General features: G+C 70.6%; 3 protein-coding genes across 5 annotated transcripts; all 3 read right to left on the bottom strand.

Moving 5' to 3' along the window:
• Positions 1-341: 341 nt before the first annotated feature.
• On the bottom strand, positions 342-2,908 carry LOC106489808 (glutathione S-transferase Mu 1-like). The gene is made up of 8 exons (XM_067310580.1): positions 2,840-2,908; positions 2,251-2,326; positions 1,683-1,747; positions 1,494-1,575; positions 1,318-1,418; positions 1,011-1,106; positions 812-922; positions 342-586 (listed from the first exon to the last, which is right to left on the bottom strand). Exons 1-8 carry the CDS (start codon positions 2,873-2,875, stop codon positions 491-493), a joined length of 663 nt encoding a protein of 220 aa, XP_067166681.1. The 5' UTR covers positions 2,876-2,908; the 3' UTR covers positions 342-490.
• Positions 2,909-4,114: 1,206 nt separating this feature from the next.
• Positions 4,115-6,245, bottom strand: LOC106489809 (glutathione S-transferase 2-like). The gene is made up of 8 exons (XM_067310579.1): positions 6,164-6,245; positions 5,926-6,001; positions 5,354-5,418; positions 5,177-5,258; positions 4,985-5,085; positions 4,570-4,665; positions 4,372-4,482; positions 4,115-4,245 (listed from the first exon to the last, which is right to left on the bottom strand). The coding sequence occupies exons 1-8, from the start codon at positions 6,227-6,229 to the stop codon at positions 4,150-4,152; spliced, it is 693 nt and encodes a 230-aa protein (XP_067166680.1). The 5' UTR covers positions 6,230-6,245; the 3' UTR covers positions 4,115-4,149.
• A 277-nt stretch (positions 6,246-6,522) lies between these two features.
• AMPD2 (adenosine monophosphate deaminase 2) lies at positions 6,523-15,192 on the bottom strand. 3 transcript variants are annotated; one of them, XM_067310569.1, is made up of 18 exons: positions 15,071-15,192; positions 12,677-12,807; positions 12,449-12,579; positions 12,087-12,155; positions 11,343-11,454; positions 10,892-11,093; positions 10,652-10,793; positions 10,490-10,579; positions 10,142-10,271; positions 9,833-10,027; positions 9,536-9,667; positions 9,198-9,361; positions 8,947-9,073; positions 8,638-8,801; positions 8,420-8,540; positions 8,146-8,319; positions 7,790-7,900; positions 6,523-7,700 (listed from the first exon to the last, which is right to left on the bottom strand). In XM_067310569.1, the coding sequence occupies exons 1-18, from the start codon at positions 15,147-15,149 to the stop codon at positions 7,485-7,487; spliced, it is 2,490 nt and encodes an 829-aa protein (XP_067166670.1). In that variant the 5' UTR covers positions 15,150-15,192; the 3' UTR covers positions 6,523-7,484. The 3 variants fall into 3 exon arrangements, with proteins under 3 accessions (XP_067166670.1, XP_067166671.1, XP_067166673.1); XM_067310570.1 differs by having other exon boundaries at positions 10,892-11,078; XM_067310572.1 differs by lacking the exon at positions 12,087-12,155.
• Between the last annotated feature and the right edge of the window lie 1,162 nt (positions 15,193-16,354).

Here is a 16,354-nt window from a genome sequence, read left to right as displayed (position 1 = left end):
GCTGGCAGGGTGCCAAGCCTGGAGCCAGCTCCTTTGCCAGCTCTGCCTCGTTAGTGTGCAGGAATGCGCTAACGAGAAAGCCCCAGGGCAGAGGAGGAGACACTTTCCCTGAGGAGCAAGGAGGAGGGACTACGGCCTCTCGATGCCAAGGAGGCAGAGCGAGGGGACAACACAAAGCTCTGCTCAGGCATTCCCAAACCTCAGCCCAACCCCACCAAGCTAAGGGGTGGCCAGGGCACCCTGGGGGGGCAGGGATGCCCCTACTCGCCCCACGTCACCAGAAGGTGATCCCGAGCGCTTCCTCCCTCTCCAACCCACAGGCACTCGGCAAGGGAGTCGGGTTGCTGCATCTAGAGATTTTATTGCTTTCAGGGGCTGCCACACAGGCCCCACGGCCCGCCCAGCCCAGCCCCACTACAGATGGCATGGGGGGGGGTCAGTCCTGGACAGGTGAAGGACACCCCGGCTTGTCTCACCCCACGCTGCACCCCTACTCCTTCTTGTTGCCCCATTTGGCCATCTTGTTGTTGATGGGCATCTTCAGGAAGCGGCTGGATTTCATGTAGGCAGCAACCTTCTCCAAGGCCTGCGGGAGGAAGGAGAGTGCTCGGGACTCATCCCACCAGGGCTCATGGGGCACCCCTCTGCCCCAAGAGTCCTTGAGGACCTTGACACCCTGGAGGGTGTCAGATCTGCCCCAGGAGGTCCTTCCCCAAAAGGATCCAATGGAGACCAGTGCCCATGGGTGACCGTGCAGACCCCAAGAGAGCCTGGAGCAGCCACAGCAGGACCCAAGCAGCACCCGGCTCACCCCAAAGCGGTCCATGAAGTCCTTCAGGTTCTTGAATGGTTCCAGGCACTTGGGTTCAAACGTGCGGTTCTGCTCCAGCACGTCAAACATGAGGAAGTCCACAAAGGTGAGCTGGGGAAGGAGAGGTGCAGTGAGGAGCACCATGGGACCAAACCCCCTTCCCAGCCCCTGCTGCCCTCCTCTGGGGTCCAGACCATACCTTCTCCCCTGCAAACCACTTTCTGTCCCCCAGGAAGTTGGAGAAGAGCTTCAGCTTCCCTGGCAGTTGCTCCAGGTACCCTGGCTTCAGCTTCTCCTGCAGAGGGAAAGGAAAAAAGGGGTGGATGCCCAAGTCCACATACTCCGCTCCCCACCACCCCAGGAGACAACAGCTTCTCCAAATGGGGAATGCTCCCAGGTTAATCCAGCCCCATTCCTCAGGGCACAGTCAGGAAGGATCCCAGCACAGGCAGCCCCGTGACACTGGGACGGGTGATCACAAGATGCCACAGCACGGAGACACTCACAAAGTCAGGGTTGTAGCAGACCATCACCAGGCTCATGCGGAAATCCATGATCTGGTTTTCCAGCATGTCCACACGGATGACCTCCTCCTCTGTCTCACCACCTGCAGACCGGGGAGATGTTAGCGCCGCACGGGGCCACCCATGGCCTCAGCTCAACCCCAGCCCCGGGCACTCACACATCTTGTGCTTGCGGGCGATGTAGCGGAGGATGGCGTTGCTCTGGGTGAGCTTGGTCTTGCCGTCGATGAAGTAGGGGAGCTGCAGGGGACGGCAGGCACGTCAGCGTGGCATCTCCCACCCGCCCGGGATGCCAGCTCCCCAAAAATCACCCCCCGTAGCTGCTCCCTTGCCCTGAGGCCACCTACGTTAGGGAAGTCTAATCCCAGCTTCTCCTTCTCGTTGATCCATTGGCTCTTGTCGTAGTCAGGAGCTGGAAGGAGAGCAGAGGAGGGTCACGCTCGGGAGCCACCTCCAGCAGGCCTGGAGGACACGGGGCACACGGGGACCCCAGGACCCCCCCGGGGGGCAGCACAGCAGCTCCATACCGGACCTGCCCCCCCGTCATGGCAGGGCCCCAAGCGCCGCCTCGGCTGATCCCTGCTCCGAGCGAGCAGCCTGCGGACACTTCCGCGGGGCGGGACGGGGCGGCAACGCAGCCATTTCCCCAGGCCACGTGCCCCCACTCCACCGCGGGGGGGGGGGTGCAAGGTGGTGGTGGGGGGGGGTCCATATCCCCCCCCCCCCAGCCACACGAGGGTCACTGGGATGGGGGGGGGGGGGAAGGAGCCGGAGGGGACCGGGTCACATGGACTCGCCTCCCGGGACATGGCTCCAGGGCTGCAAGGAAGCGGAGCAGGAGGAGTTGGAGCACGTGAGGGCCCCGGGGGGGGTGTTTGGGGGGGGGGGGGGGGGGAGCCCCCCCGCGCCGCTCACCTTCCCCGCAGCTGTACAGCTTGTCCTCGTAGGGCGTCTCCGTGTACTCCAGGAGCAGGCGGATGGCGTGGGCCAGCTGGGGGGGCAGAAGTCAGCAGGGCCCCCCCCCTCCCCAGCCACCCCCCCTCCCCAAAACCTGCCCTCCGCTAGGGGGAAACTGAGGCACAGTGGGGGGGGGGGGAAGCACCCCTGTGTGCTGCAGGGGCCTGTGCCCCCCCCGGGGGGGGTTGGGGGTGCTCCAGCCCCCCCCCCCAAGGCACCCCACGGTGGGGGGGGCCAGCCCCACGGCACAGCTATGGGGGGGGGGGGGCCAAACCCTGAGCACAGCACCAGCACCCCCAACCATGATGTGTGTGCGGGGGGGGGGGCACAGCACCCCGCACCCCCCCCCAAGGCAAGGCCCCCCCAGAGCACCTACCCCCCCCCCCAGGACAGGGGGGCCCCAAGGAGCCTTGGGGGGGGGGGGCGGAGAGAGAAGGGGATCCAGGCTCCTGCCCCCTTCCAGGGAAAGGGCCCCCCACCCCATGCACCCTGAGACCCCGGGGGGGGGGTCCAGCTGGCCCCCCCCGGGCCCCCCAGCCCCACTCACGCCGCGGATGTCCCAGTAGCCCAGCACGGCGGCCATGGCGGCGATGCCTCCCCTCCCCCTCCCGGAAGCTTTTATCGCCTCCCCCCCCCCACGCGGGGGCGGGGCTCGGGGGGGGTGGAGAGGGGGCTCTTAAAGGGGCAACGACCCCATGGGGCGGCGAGGGGGCGGGGCCGAGGGGCGGGGCCACGCGTTTGCGGCTGCGGCGGGACGGGGGCCCCGCCCCCCTCATGGGCCCCGCCCCCTCATGCCCCCCCCTTCCCCAATCCTGGGGGGTTGGGTCCTCCCTTAGCCCCCCCCTCCCCCCCCCCCAGTCTGCACGGGGACCCCCCCCAGTCCTCGCGGGGGGGGGGGGGTCGGTCCCCATTTGGGTCCCCCAATCTGCATGGGGGTCACCTCTTCCTGGGGTGGAGGGGGGGCATGTGTCCCGCTTTGGGTCCCCCAGTGTGTAGGAGGGTCCCCCAAATCCTGGGGGGGTCATGTGCCCCCCCCCGGGGTCCCCCCTTCTGCATGGGGTCCCCCCAATCCTTGGGGGGGGTACCGTTCCCCCTTGGGTCCCCCATCGGCATGTGAATCCCCCCAGTCCTGGGGGTCATGTGTCCCCCCCCCCGAGGTCTCCCAGCCCCCATGGGGGTATCCCGATCCTGGGGGGGGGGCATGTGTCCCCCTTGGGTCCCCCAATCTGCGTGGGGTCCCCCCCAATCCTGGGGGGGGTATCGGTCCCCCCCTTGAGCCCCCCGTGTGCATGGGGGTCCCCCCAATCCTGGGGGTCATGTGTCCCCCCCCCCGAGGTCCCCCAGCCTCCATGGGAATATCCCAGTCCGGAGGGGGGGCATATATCCCCTCTTAGGTCTCCAAATCTCCATGGGGTTCCCCCCAATCCTGCGGGGGGGGGGGCATCGGTCCCCCCTTGAGTCCTCCATCTTCATGGGGGCCCCCCCAATCCTAGGGGTCATGTGTCCCCCCCCCTTGAGTCCCCCAGTCTGCACGGGGGTCCCCCCAATCCTGGGGAGGGGGGGGCACGTGTCCCCCTTGGACCCCCAGTCTGCCCGGCGACCCCCCCTTTACCACGGGGAGCAGCGGGGTCCCCCCATCCCGGGGTGGGGGGGGGCAGCAGCACGGTCCGCCCCCCCCCACGCGGTTCCCCCCCCCCCCCCCGAGGCGGCGCAGCGCAGGCGGCAGCCGGGCGCGGGTGCGAATCGCGGCGGGTTTATTGCGCGGGGGAAAAGCGGCGGCGAAGCCCCCGGCCCGGCCCGGGGGGGGGGGGGACAGCGACGGCGACGGGGGGGGCACAGCGGGGGGGGGGGGCAGCATCACTCCTTGGCGCTGCCCCACCGAGCCGTCCGCCAAAACACGGGTGTCTTCAGGCAGCGCCCGGAGCGCAGGTACGCGGCGACCTTCTCCAGCGCCTGCGGGGAGCGGAGGGGCCGGTGGGCGGCGGCGCCGGGGGGGGGTCCTGGGAGAAAGGGGGGGTCCTGGGAGAAGAGGGGGGGTCCTGGGAGAAGGGGGGGGTCCGGGGAGCCCCCCCCGCTCACCTCGAAGCGCCGCATGAAGGCGCGCAGGTTGCCCGGCCCCTCCAGGCACGTCGGGGCGAACATGCGCTGCTGCTCCAGCACGTCGTAAGCCAAGAAGTCCACGTAGGTGAGCTGCGCCGCAGCGGCACGGTGAGCCCCGGCGTGGTTTTGGGGGGGGGACACACACCCCTGCCCCCCCCCCCGGCCCCCTGCACCTACCTTGTCCCCCGCGAACCAAGGGCGGGCGCCCAGGAAGCGCGACAGCTCCTGCAGCTTGGCCGGCAGCTGCTCCAGGTACGCCGGCTTGAGGAGCTCCTGCGCGGCACGGCCCCGTGCGTGGGTCCCCCCTTGGGTCCCCCCGACTGCACGGGTGGGGGGGGGCATGGGCCCCCCCCGGGCCCCCTAGGCTGCATTGGGTCCCCCTAATCCTGGAGGGGGGGGTGTGCATCCCCCCCCAACGCTTGGGGAAGAGCATGGGTCTCCTCTTGAGGTTCCCCAACCTTGGGGAGTCCCCTCTTAGGTCCCCACATCTCCGTGGGGTCCCCCCCAATCCTGAAGGGGGGGCCTATCGGTCCCCCCCTTGGGTCCCCAGCCCTCACGGGCCCCCCCCCTTGCCGGGGGGGGGGTTACTCACGAAGTCGGGGTTGTAGCAGAGCCGGGCGAAGCCCAGGCGCATCTCCATCAGCTGGTTCTCCAGCAGGTCGGCGCGGAGCATCTCCTCCTCCGTCTCGCCGCCTGCGGAGCGCGGAGGTGTCACCCCCCCCCGTGTCCCCCCTGTGTCCCCCCCCCCCCCCAAGCTCCGGATCGCCCCCCCCGAGCCACTCACACAGGTTGTGCTTGCGGGCGATGTAGCGCAGGATGGCGTTGCTCTGCGTCAGCTTGGTGGTGCCGGCCAGGAGATAGGGCAGCTGGAGGGAGGCCGAGGGCCGTGAGCCCCCCCCGCCGCCCTGTCCCGTCCCCCCCCCCCCGCCAAATCCCCCCCCCCCCACTTGCCGCCACCTACGTTGGGGAAATCCAGGCCCAGCTTCTCCTTCTCGTCGGTCCAGTCGCTCTTGTCGTAGTCGGGAGCTGGAGGAGGCGCTCGGAGAGCCGGGCTCCTTCCGTGCCCCCCCCCCGGCGTGCCAACCCCCCCCCCCCCGCCAAGGGAGCGGGTCTGAGGGCTCGGAGACCGCGCAAGGCCCCCCAAAATCATGTCTTGGCCCCGGTGGGGACCACGGGACGGGGACGGTTTTGGGGGGGGGGGAGGACACCCGCGTTTCCCGCGCCGGGCCCGCGAGCGCCCTCGTTTCCCGGGAGCCTCCGGCGCTTTTCCCGTGCCCCCGTCCCCGCCGGTGCCAAGAGGACGTTGAGCCGGGGGCAAAGGCCCAGTGCGCGGCGAGGGGGGGGGGGTGGTGGCAATGTCCCCCCCCCCACCCGCCACCCCGCTGGGGCGCCAGGGGGGAGCTGCGGGGGCAAAAGTCGAGGCCGCGTGTCGAGACCCCGCCGTGATTGCGGGGGGGGGGGGACGGGGCGGTTTGGCACCCCGGGGTGCCGCCGGGGTGGGGGGGGGGGGCTCGGGGGGGGGGGGGCCCTCACCTGGCCCGGTGCTGTAGTGCCGCTCGCGGTACGGGGTGCCCGTGTACTCCAGCAGCAGGCGGATGGCGTGGGCCAGCTGCGGGGACACAGGGGACACCCCAATGCTGGTGTCCCGTCCCCCCCCCCCAAAATGCCGGCGGGAGGCGTTTTGCAACCACCCCGGCCCGATCGGCCTCCCCCCCCCTGCTGTCCCCCCCCCCCCCGGACACCCCCACCCAGGGGCGCCCCCCGCGCTCACCCCGCGGATGTCCCAGTATCCCAGGGTGACTTCCATAGCGGCGCCCAGCTCCGGCTGTGCCGACATGGCGGGTGGCTCCGGGGGGGGGCCGGGCAGGAAGGCAGGGCAAAATACCGGGCACGGGGCCAGCGCCGCGCTCCAGGGCTCCGGATACGGCCCCGCTGCCGGGACCTCCCCCCCCCGTGGCCCCCCCCAGCTTTGGGCACCGTCCCCGCGCGCGGTGGTGGGACCGAGCCGCCGCTCGCTGCCTCAGTTTCCCCTGCCTCCTGCCCCCCCCCCCGGCGCGAAGGGCCCCGATCCCCCCCCAGCCCCGAGCCCAGACTCACAGCAGCCGCGGGTTTTACTTAAATACCTTTATTTCTCATGCTTTTTTTGGTTTTTTTCCTCGCTTTCTTCCTTTTTTTTTTCCTTTTTTGTTTTTTTTTTTTTTCCCTCCCGCGGTCGCCCTCCCGTTTTCCTCGGAGCGGCACCGGCGCCGGGCACGGACCACGGGGGTCGGAGCGACGGCTCCGCGGGATGAGGGATGCCCGCGGTGGGAGGCAGGACCCGGGGGGGGGATGCGGGGCGGGGGGGGGTGCCCCCCCCTTCCCCTCCCCGCGATCCGGGTTGCAAACTGCCCCTCTGCGCACGGGGGACGGCGGGACGGGGACGGGGGGGCACACGCAGACCCGGACCCTCATCTTCCTCCCTGTGGCCTCTGTGGCCGGTGAGGAGGAGGAGGAGGAGGAGGGATTCACGGCCTTCCTCCACCCGGGCACCCAAAAGACACTGTCCCCTGCACCTGGTGTCCCCAGGGCCACCCGCCCCCTGGTCCCTACCCGGAGCTGGCAGCCCCACGGGAGGGTGCAAGCGGAGCCGGGGGCACGGAGACCCGGGTTTTGGGTGCTGGGTGCTGCGCCGACTCGCTTCGATCGTCACCGCTGTCCCCATGTCCCCTCTCAAGGGGGAAAGGGGACAGCAAGCAAGCAAACAGGGGGACCCGTGGCGTCCCCAGCCCCGGTGTCACCGGGACCCCTCGCCCGCCAGCGCGCCCCAGCAGGGAGCACGGCTACAAGAAAAACAGTTAAAAAAAACCCCAAAAACAACAACAAAAAAACGACGAACCCCCCCAAAACACAGAGAACGGACCCAACCCCACCCCACGACGAAGGCACCGGCACGACACAGGGGACAGCGGCGAGGGGCCACGGAGCAGCGCGGGAGCGAGGCGGCGGCAAGAGGTCCCCCGGGCGGGCGGCGCCGGGGACGGCGGCGGGGTGTCCCCTTCCTCCCGCCGGGGACGGGACGGGATGGGACAGGACGGGACGGGACGGGACGGGCGTCACTGGGTGCCCAGGGCGGAGGCGATGGCGAGAGCGTCCTCCTCCTGGATGGGCTCCAGCTCCTCGGTCTGCACCGCCTGCGTGATGAGCGTCAGCTCCTGGCACAGCGTCTCGAAGCGGTAGCTCACGCGGATGTCGGGGACGTTGGTGCGGCGGATGTCGTTCCCCTCCGGCCCCTCTTTTAGGTAGTGCGGACCCAGCCAGTAGCTCTTCACCTGGGCCAGAGCAAGGGGCAGGGCAAGGGAGGGCTGCCGCGGTCCGCCGGCACCCGGAGCGCCCGCGCCGGGGCCGAGGGTGCCCTTACCTTGTGGGAGAAGCCGCTCATGAGGACGCTGTTGCGGGCCAGCTCGCACATGTCGCAGGAGCTGAGCTTCCAGACTTGGGTGGCGATGCTGTACTCCTCCATGAGGGGCTCCTGCGGGGACGAGGCCTCAGCGGTGGCCCTGGTCACCCCTCCGCCCCGACGGGAGCGGCGCCGCTCGCCGGGCGCTCAACGAGGACCCCAAAAAGGCTGGTGGCCTCCAGCATCTTCCATCCCATCCCTCCTCCTCACTGGACCTTCAGAGCCTGCTGGGGTCTCCTCGCTCCTGGACGTGACCAACCCTGTCCCACCACCACGGTGGGCTGGTAGCCGTGCCGTGCACCACCACGACCGCTCACCTTGGTGAAGTGGAACTGGAGGGGGTCGTCGGTGGAGAGGGACACCATGAGCCCCCGCGACAGGTACTCGGGCAGCGGGTTGCGGTGGTAGCTGAGGAAGAGGCTGTTGTTGCTGAGCGGCGACATGGCGATGCCGATCTGCGCCAGGTAGTAGAGGTACTGCAGCACGGGCGCCTGGCGGGCACAGCGGGGTCAGCGGGGGGCCCGGCCGCGCGCCCGCCGGCCCCAAATTTCCCCCCGACGGCGCATCCGAGCCGCCACCGGCGGCGCACACCTTGCGGAGCAGCAAGCCGTGCGAGATGTTCTCCGAGACCATGAAGCCCGAGACGAGGTGATGGATGGGGCCGGCCTCACCGCAGTGCGGTCGCAGCACGAAGGTGTGGAAACCTCGCTTCCTGCGGAGAGGGTGCGAGCGCCGGCTCAGCGGCGGGGACAGGGTGTGGGAACCTCCGCTTGCCCCACGACGGAGCCGGGACCCTGGGGTGGCCTTACCGGCGGAGGTGGTTGAGCACGGTCATGTTGGCATACATGTAGTACAGGTAGTAGGAGTAGGGTGGGTTGTCCTCCTCCACCCAGTTGCCCGGCAAGGGGCTGTCCAGGTTGAAGATGTGATGCTCCGGCTTGGACTCATCATCTACGCTGTCGAAGCCGTCCACCTGCGGGGCAAGACATCAGCCAGCTTTGCGGTCACCCCCTCCATCAGGAGACCTCCCATCCCTGGCTCCAGGACATAGTAGACCCAGGCTGGGGGACAGATCTAGGGGTCCTCAAGCCACCCCAGGCGCAGGGGACGGTGCTCACGTGCTCCAGGAAGAGGTGCAGCTCCGGGTGCTGGGCAGGGTGGACGGTGGCCTCGTAGAGGGGTAGGAAGATGTTCTCCAGCATCTCCTGGAAGTTGGCCAGCTGCCTCTTCGTCCGGTAGACGTCACTGCAAGGGCAACGGCAGTCGCTCAGCGCCGGGCACCCCATCACACCCACGTCCCCTGCCCTGAGCCCCCGCCGACGTGTGATGAGCGCCCCAGGCGCCAGGCGGGGATGCCCGGGGTACTCACAAGAGCCGGGGCACCTGCACGAGCCAGCGGACGTTGTTGGAGTGAACGCGGTGGTTCACGGCCCAGCGGGCCAGTTTGTCCCACTCGTCGCGGGACCGGCCGTAGATGGAGAGCCGCAGCTCGGCGTTCTGGTACTTGCTTTCCTCCAGGTCGGACATTACCTCCTGCCGGGGAGGGGGAAGGCGTCACCCGTCACCGCCAGGAAGGGGGATGTGGAGGGACGTCACCCCAGGTTGGGTGCTGGCCGCCGTGGGCATTAGAGGGAAGGGGACTGGGGGGGGTGTCTGGGGCAGGGTGCAGCGCGCCCACCACCCCAAACGCCTCCCGAGGCCGCTCACCTTGATGATGTGGGCAAAGTATTTCCCCGAGACGCGGTTGTCCGTCTTGATGAAGATCTCCCTTAGGATGGACTCGCCGATGGGGTTGTACTTGGCGTTGAACTTGTCAAAACGGTGGAAGGTGTTGCGGTCCTGGCATGGAGAGGCAGACATGAGCCAATGCCACCCACCACCCTGGAGCCACCCAAAATCCCCCGACCTGACACTGGGCCAGCCACTGGAAAAGATCCCCCAGCCTGGCTGGAGACAAGCTGGGGTCCCTGCTCGTCTCCAGGGCTTGGGAAGGGTCTCTCATACCGCGTGGACGTCCAGCGTGTCCACACTGAGGTCGTAGGCTGTGAGGTTCATGGTCTCGAAGACCTCCTTGAGCGTCTGCTCCTTGCCCTTCTCCACGTGGACAATTTCATCCAGGTGCTTCTTCATGGCCCGCTTGATGAAGCGCAGGAGATGCTTCTGGTTCATGCAGGACGAGGCGTGGATGTGGGTGTCCACCTGCATGGGCAGGGGCAACGCTCAGCTCGGAGCCCGTCCCCCCATCCCCCCCGGGCACCAACCAAGCCAGGGACCCTGGGACGCGCGGCTGCCGCTGCCGGGGCCCCCAGGTACCTTGCGGATGTTGTAGAAGTCGCGGTGGGGCACCTTCTTCTGGGCCGCCAGCTCCTTCATCTCGTTGAGCAGCACGTGCATCTGGAACTTGGAGCTCAGGTACTGCAGGCGCCGGTAGCAGAAGGATTTGCTGGCCAAGGCAAGGAGGTCGCCATCAGTTTAGGGGAAAAGAGGGAGAAAACCAGCCCCGAGGAGGTCCGGTGCCCACCAGGACAAGCGGACCCAAGTCCCAGCCCTGGGCGCAGAGCTGGTGCTGGGCCAGGACGGACACATGGACACATCCCCACCTCGATGTCCCCGGGCGTGCGTCCCCGTGGCGGGGGGACAGACCCCGGCGCTTCTCCTTACATGGGTCCGTTAATGATCAAAGCCATGAGGAAGTTCATGTCGGCGATGAACTCCTGCAGGTCGGGGTAGGGCAGGTCCAGCTCCGTGCTCCTGGCGGGGAGAAGGCGCCGTGAGCCGCGGCGGCTCAGCCCCGGCAAACTCGTCGCGCCCGCCCAAACTCACTTGTCGGTGACGTCCTGCTTGGTGTAGACGTGCACCACGCCGTCCACCATCTTGAGCCCGAAGCCGAGGTCGCCCGGCATGGCCTGGGGGTCCCACGCCTCGTAGGGGTGCTGGTCGCCGAACGGCGGGTGCACGGGGGCGTCTGCGGCGGGGGGGACAACCGGTGGGGCATGCACCGAGCTGCTCCAGCAACGCGGCCATCCCTCCCCGCCACCGCGTCCCCGGGGCGGCTCTGCTCACCGGCGGCCACGGGGGTCTCGGGCACCTCCTCGTAGCCCCGGGTCTCCAGGGGCTTTTCGGAGAGCTCCTGCAGGTAGCGGGCCGTGGTCTTGCAGAAGCTTTGCAGCGACAACCCCATGTACTTCTCCCGCAGGAACAGTGCCTTCACCACGCTCTTGGCCGCATCCAGCAGGTCCGTGAAGGGCACCTGGGAAGGGGAAAGCTGGAGGGGGGGGGGGGGCTCTGGGGGCACCCCGGACCCCAGGGCGCGCGGGCCGGGCGTTGAAGACCCTCAACGAGGAGCTCCCCACCAAGCGATGGTCTTGGTGCCCCACGGACCCCGTGGGGGTCAGCGCCGCAGCGGTCGCCCCCCTAACCCCACTTTGGTGGAGCCCCGTGGACCGAAGTGGGGGGCCGCCGGGAGGGGGGGTCACCGGGGGGGGTCGCCGGGGGGGCCGGCGCGCCGTCTCACCCCACACTTCTCCTCGCCGGAGATGGTGACCCTCTGAAACTCCCTCTCCAGCAGCACCTCGCGCTCCTTGGGCACGTGGTCCACCAGGTCCTCACTCTGCTCCTTGAAGAGCCTGCGGGCACACGGGGGTCCCGGTGAGCCGGGCCAGCCCCCCCCCCATGTACAGCCCCCCCACCGGCACCCCACAGCACCCGGGGGGCCACATCCTGCCCGGGGCAGGTGGCAGCGAGCTCCCGGCTGCCCCAGGGAGGCCACCACGTTTGGGACACCCGGGTGCCACATCCCGCTTGGCGTCACCCCCTCATTCCCCCCACCCCCAGCCCCACACGAGCACAACAAAAAGTCGGGGGACGGGGACAGAGAACAAGACAACTCGTGACACAGACAAGCGGCGGCGGGGGGGGGGGGGGGCGGCCACCCCCCGTGCCCCAAGCTGACACAGGAGGGAGAAGGACACGCAGCACCGGCTCCCCCTGCCCGGCAAAGGGGGGGGGGGCCAAAGCGGGTGGAGGGGTCCCATCCTCAGCACCCCAAATCCTCCCCCCCTCCCTAAAAACACCCCCCCCGGCCCATTCCCGGGTGCATTAACCCCTTCAGCGCCGGAGCGCAGCCGGGGGGGGCACCTTTGGGGGAGCAGCGGTGGGAGGGCAGGTCAGAGCTGGGCCAAGGTTTTTTTTTTGGGGGGGGGGGTCCCCGAGCCCCGCAGTGTCCCCGGTCCCCGGTGTCCCCGAGCCGGACACTCACTGTAAGTCCGCGGCACTGTCAATTTTCAGGAAGTCCTGTTTGGCTCGGAGCAAAATGTCGGGCTCGAGTCTGAGGGCCGGCGGGTGGCGGGGGGGGGGGGGGGGGGAGGCGGGAGAGAAACGGGGGCCGGGGGGGGGTTGGGGGGGGGAGAAAACACCCCTGTTAATGCCCAAACCGCCCCGAGCACACACAGAAACCCCCCCCCAAAAAAAGAGGGGAAACGGACAGCGAGCGCGACACCCACGGGAGAGGAGAGAGAGGGGACACAGAGGCGGCACAGGCGGGGGGCACCCGGCCCGGCCCCACGCGGGGACCCCGGGGACGGGGGGACGGGGGGGACACACGGGACCCCCCCCACTCACTTGACGTCCTGGCTGATCTGCCTCTCCAGGCGCTGCCGGCGCTCCTCCAGCTGCTCGATGGGGCTCTCCTCGGGGAACTCGTAGGGAGCCGTGCGCATCTCGCTCTCGGCCAGCGAGCGGCAGAACAGCTCCTGCCGGGGCCACCCGTGCGCTGAGTTGTGCCTGGCCTCAGCCCGGTCGGGAACGGGACGGGACGGGGAAGCATGGGGTGGGGGGGGGAGCGCCTACCTCGGCGATCTCCTTGTATTTGCCGTCCATGGAAGTGCGCAGGTCCACGGGGAAGTGCTTCAGGCAGTGGGGGGTCCCCGGCAGGGAGCGAGCCGACTGTAGGGGCCGAGAGCCCGGCCCCCCGCGCACCTCTGCCGGACGGGGGGCAGCGTGTCAGCACCGCACCGGGGGGGGCAGGGGGGGCAGCCTGGACCCCCCCCACCACGTGCCCGGCCACCGAGGGGTTAACCGGCTCCGGCAGATTTGGGGGGGGGGCAATAAATGGGAGCAAGGTTAAGGGCCCCCCCCTTCCCCCTGCCTCCGTATTAACCCATTAGGGATGGGGACATAACGACCCGGGGGGGGGGCAGCTTCGTTAGCTAACGAGGGGGGGCCTCGACACGCCGCGTGCCCCGGGGCTCAGCGCCGGGCGCTCAGCCCCAGCGCTGGGGGGGTGGGTCAGGATGCCGGGGTTCCCCCCCCCCAGCCCAAATCCCCTCCCGCAGCCGGTTGCCCCCCTCCCCGTCCGTCCATCCTGCCTCCATCCCTCTGTCCGTCCCGTCCCCCCCCAATCCATGCATTCACCCTGCTCCCCCCATCCGTGTCCCCCCCCATCCAGCCAGGGGAGGGACCCCCAAATTAAGGAGGGGGGGGCAACACACCATGCAGCACCCAGCAAGCTGGGGGGGGGGGAAAGAGGGATACTTCCCCCCCCCACCCCAAACAAATACCCCCGGGCACGTCGCCCCCCCCCGAAACACCGAGCCGAGGGGATGCCGCCTCCTACCTGCACCCACAGGGGGGGGACGGGGGGACGCCTGGGCCCCGGGAGGGGGGGGGGGGGGGACGGAGGGAAGGGGGGGCCCCCCCGCGCACCCGCCGCAGTGCCCAGCGCAGCCCGCAGCGCACCGAGGCTGCGCCGGGGGAGCCGAGCGCAGGAAGGGGGGAGGCAGCGGCGGCAGCGGCGGCAGCGGCGGCGGCAGCGCCGCGAGACCCCGGCCCAGCCGCCGTGCAGCCCGCGGCCCCCCCCCCCCCACCGCGGTCCTCAGGTTTTTTTTTGGGGGGGGGGGGGCTGCTTTTCCCCTGCCACTGCTCTTCTTTCCCCCCCCCCTCCATGCCAAGAAGGGGGAATTTGCTCCCCGCGAGGGGGCCCAGGCGTCCTGGAGCCTGTCGCCAGCCTCAGGCCGACCCCCCCCCCCCCGGCGCACGGCTAGTGGGGGGGGGGGACCCCGGTCTGGGTGCACAACGTGGCGCAGGGCACCCCCAGCCCCCCTCCCCCCCCCCAATTTCCACCCCCCAGCACGGACTGGTGGGGGGTTTTGGGGAGGGGGGGTCGGGGCAACTGGTTATACTGGGGCCACATGATGGGTCCCCCAATCCCCCCTCCCCGGGGGCAGGAGCGGCGCCGGGAATGAGCCCAGGCGTCCGGGCCCCCTCCCTGCTTTCACCCCCCCAGCCCCCCTCCCCGACCTGCCCAAGGGACCCAGGAGTCCTGGCCCCGCACCCCGCTTGCTGCAACCCCAGGCCAGGGACCCCCGGTGGGTTCGGGTCCCCCCCCCCCGCGGTCGTGGGTGGCCGTGGGGTGCCGGGGGGGGCGCCTGGCCGTGCGGCAGCTGGGGAAACTGAGGCAGGAGCCCCCCGGCGCCCACCGCCGCCAGCCCTCTCCCCTGCCTCAGTTTCCCCGCGGCCCCGAGGCCCTGGGAGCCGGACGTGGGCGGTGGGTGCTGCGCGTGGGTGTCCCCACTCTCCGGGGTGCCGGCAGCGTCTCGTTAACGCATTCCCGCAATAATTCCCGGGCTGGCACGCGGGATGGCTGAGGGAGGCCGGGAAGTGGCGGCCTGAACCCGGAGGGGTGCTATGGGTGCTGGGCGACCCGTGCCACCTGTGCCACACTGGCACCCTGTGCCACCCAGGGCACGCGTGGTGCCCCGTGCCACCCGTGACACTCCGGCACCCCTGGCACCCAGGGCACGTGTGGCGCCCCGTGCCACCCGCGACATGCTGTCACCCCGTGCCACCCACCCACGACATGCTGGCACCCCGTGCCACCTGCGCCGCGCTGTCAGCCCCTGCCACCTGCGATGCGCTGTCACCCCGTGCCACCCACGGCGCGCCGGCAGCCCGCGGCGCCCCGTGCCGCGCGGTGCCACCGCCGCCCCCGAGCCCCGACCGCCCCGGTGGCCCCCCCACCCCGAGGAGGAGGGGGGGGGGGTGGCGGGTGCCGGTTCCCCTCGCCCCCCGCGTCGCCGCGCACCCTCCGCTGCCCGACGCGGCCCCGCGGGCCCGACGCCGCGGTGAGGGGCGCGCGCCCCGCCGACGAGCCGCCCGGGCCGCTCTCCCCCCCGTTACACCCCGGGGGACCCCCCACCCCACCAGCAGCACCGAGCGGTGCCCACCCGGGGGGGGGGGGCTCACCTGCGGGGCCGGGGGCCTGCAAGCTGCCGCGCTTCTTGAAGGGCGACTTGGTGCGCGGCGCCGGGGCGGCGGAGGCCATCGCGGCGGCGGCGGCAGCGGCAGCGGCGGCAGCAGTGGCGGCAGCGGCGGCAGCGGGCCGGGCGGGCGGGCGGGCGGTGGCTGCCGCCGCGCTCCCTCCCCCGGCTGCTGATTGCTGCAGGAACCTCGGGGCTGGACCAAAGTCCCCGGCGGAGGCAGGCCGGAAGCGGGGCCGAGGAAGAGGATGGGGCGGAAGGAGGATGTGGGTGACGGCGAGGAGGAGGAGGAGGAGGAGGAGGAAGGTTGTCGGGGCAACCGGGCCCTGCTTCCCCGCCCCCCTCCCCCTCCCGAAACGGGCATGGCGAGCCCCGGGCACGGCCCTGGGGACAGCAGTGTCCCCCGAGATGGGGCACCCCCCCCACCCGAGGGGGGGTGTTGTGCCTCCTAGAGGTGGCGTCGCCCCCCCAAAATGGGGCATCACCCCCCTAAGATGGGTATTGTCCCCCCCCCCCCCGAGGTGGAGTCCCGCGCCCCAGGACTGTCCCCAAGAGAGGGGACCTCGTGCCCCACCGTCGTCCCCCCGACCCCAGACCCGGCCAGGGGACCGGGGGGGTTCGGGCACGGCATGTCCCCAGCACGCCGCGTCCCCCCGTGACACCCCGCCACGTCCCTTCCCTGGGGCACCATCACACCAGGGCACCGGGTGTCCCCGGCTGCTCGGTCCCCTTGTGTCCCCTCCGTACCTGGCCCGGTGCGGCAGCAGGCCTCGAGTGCCGGGGGGGGGCGAGTTTCAGCGCAGGGACCCCAACTGTGTCCCCAACCCAGCCGAGTCCCCTGATGCAGCGCTGGAGGAGGGAGTATTTTTAGGTGGCCTCTGCGCCGGGGGGGACGGTGCCCCCCCAGCACACAGGGGGGGATGCTGGCACCCTGCTGTCCCCCATGCCAGCCCTGCCACCCCCCTGGGTCCCCTCCCTGCTCCGGGAGCCCACGGCGGGGGGGGGGGCGGGGGGAGAAGGGGACAGGGAGGTGACACCGTCCCCAGGGGCCACCCCCGGGGCCAGGCCGGGGGGACGGCGGGGACGAGGGGCTGCGAGTTGACGCTGGCACCGGCCCCCTCGTGCGTCCCCCCGTGACGCGGGGGTTCGGCTGGCATTTTAATTAGGCCCCTTTCGTTAGCGCCAAGTTCATTAGCGGCTCAGAAGGGGCTTTGTCTCTGCCGGGACGGTGGGGACGGCACGTCCCCGGGCCACCGGCGAGGCGCCCCAC

Source organism: Apteryx mantelli, chromosome 25 (genome assembly GCF_036417845.1).
Source record: "Apteryx mantelli isolate bAptMan1 chromosome 25, bAptMan1.hap1, whole genome shotgun sequence".
Classification (NCBI taxonomy): domain Eukaryota; kingdom Metazoa; phylum Chordata; class Aves; order Apterygiformes; family Apterygidae; genus Apteryx; species Apteryx mantelli.
The sequence above is the reverse complement of the archived record's forward strand: the minus strand, read 5'-3'. Positions and strand labels throughout refer to the sequence as shown.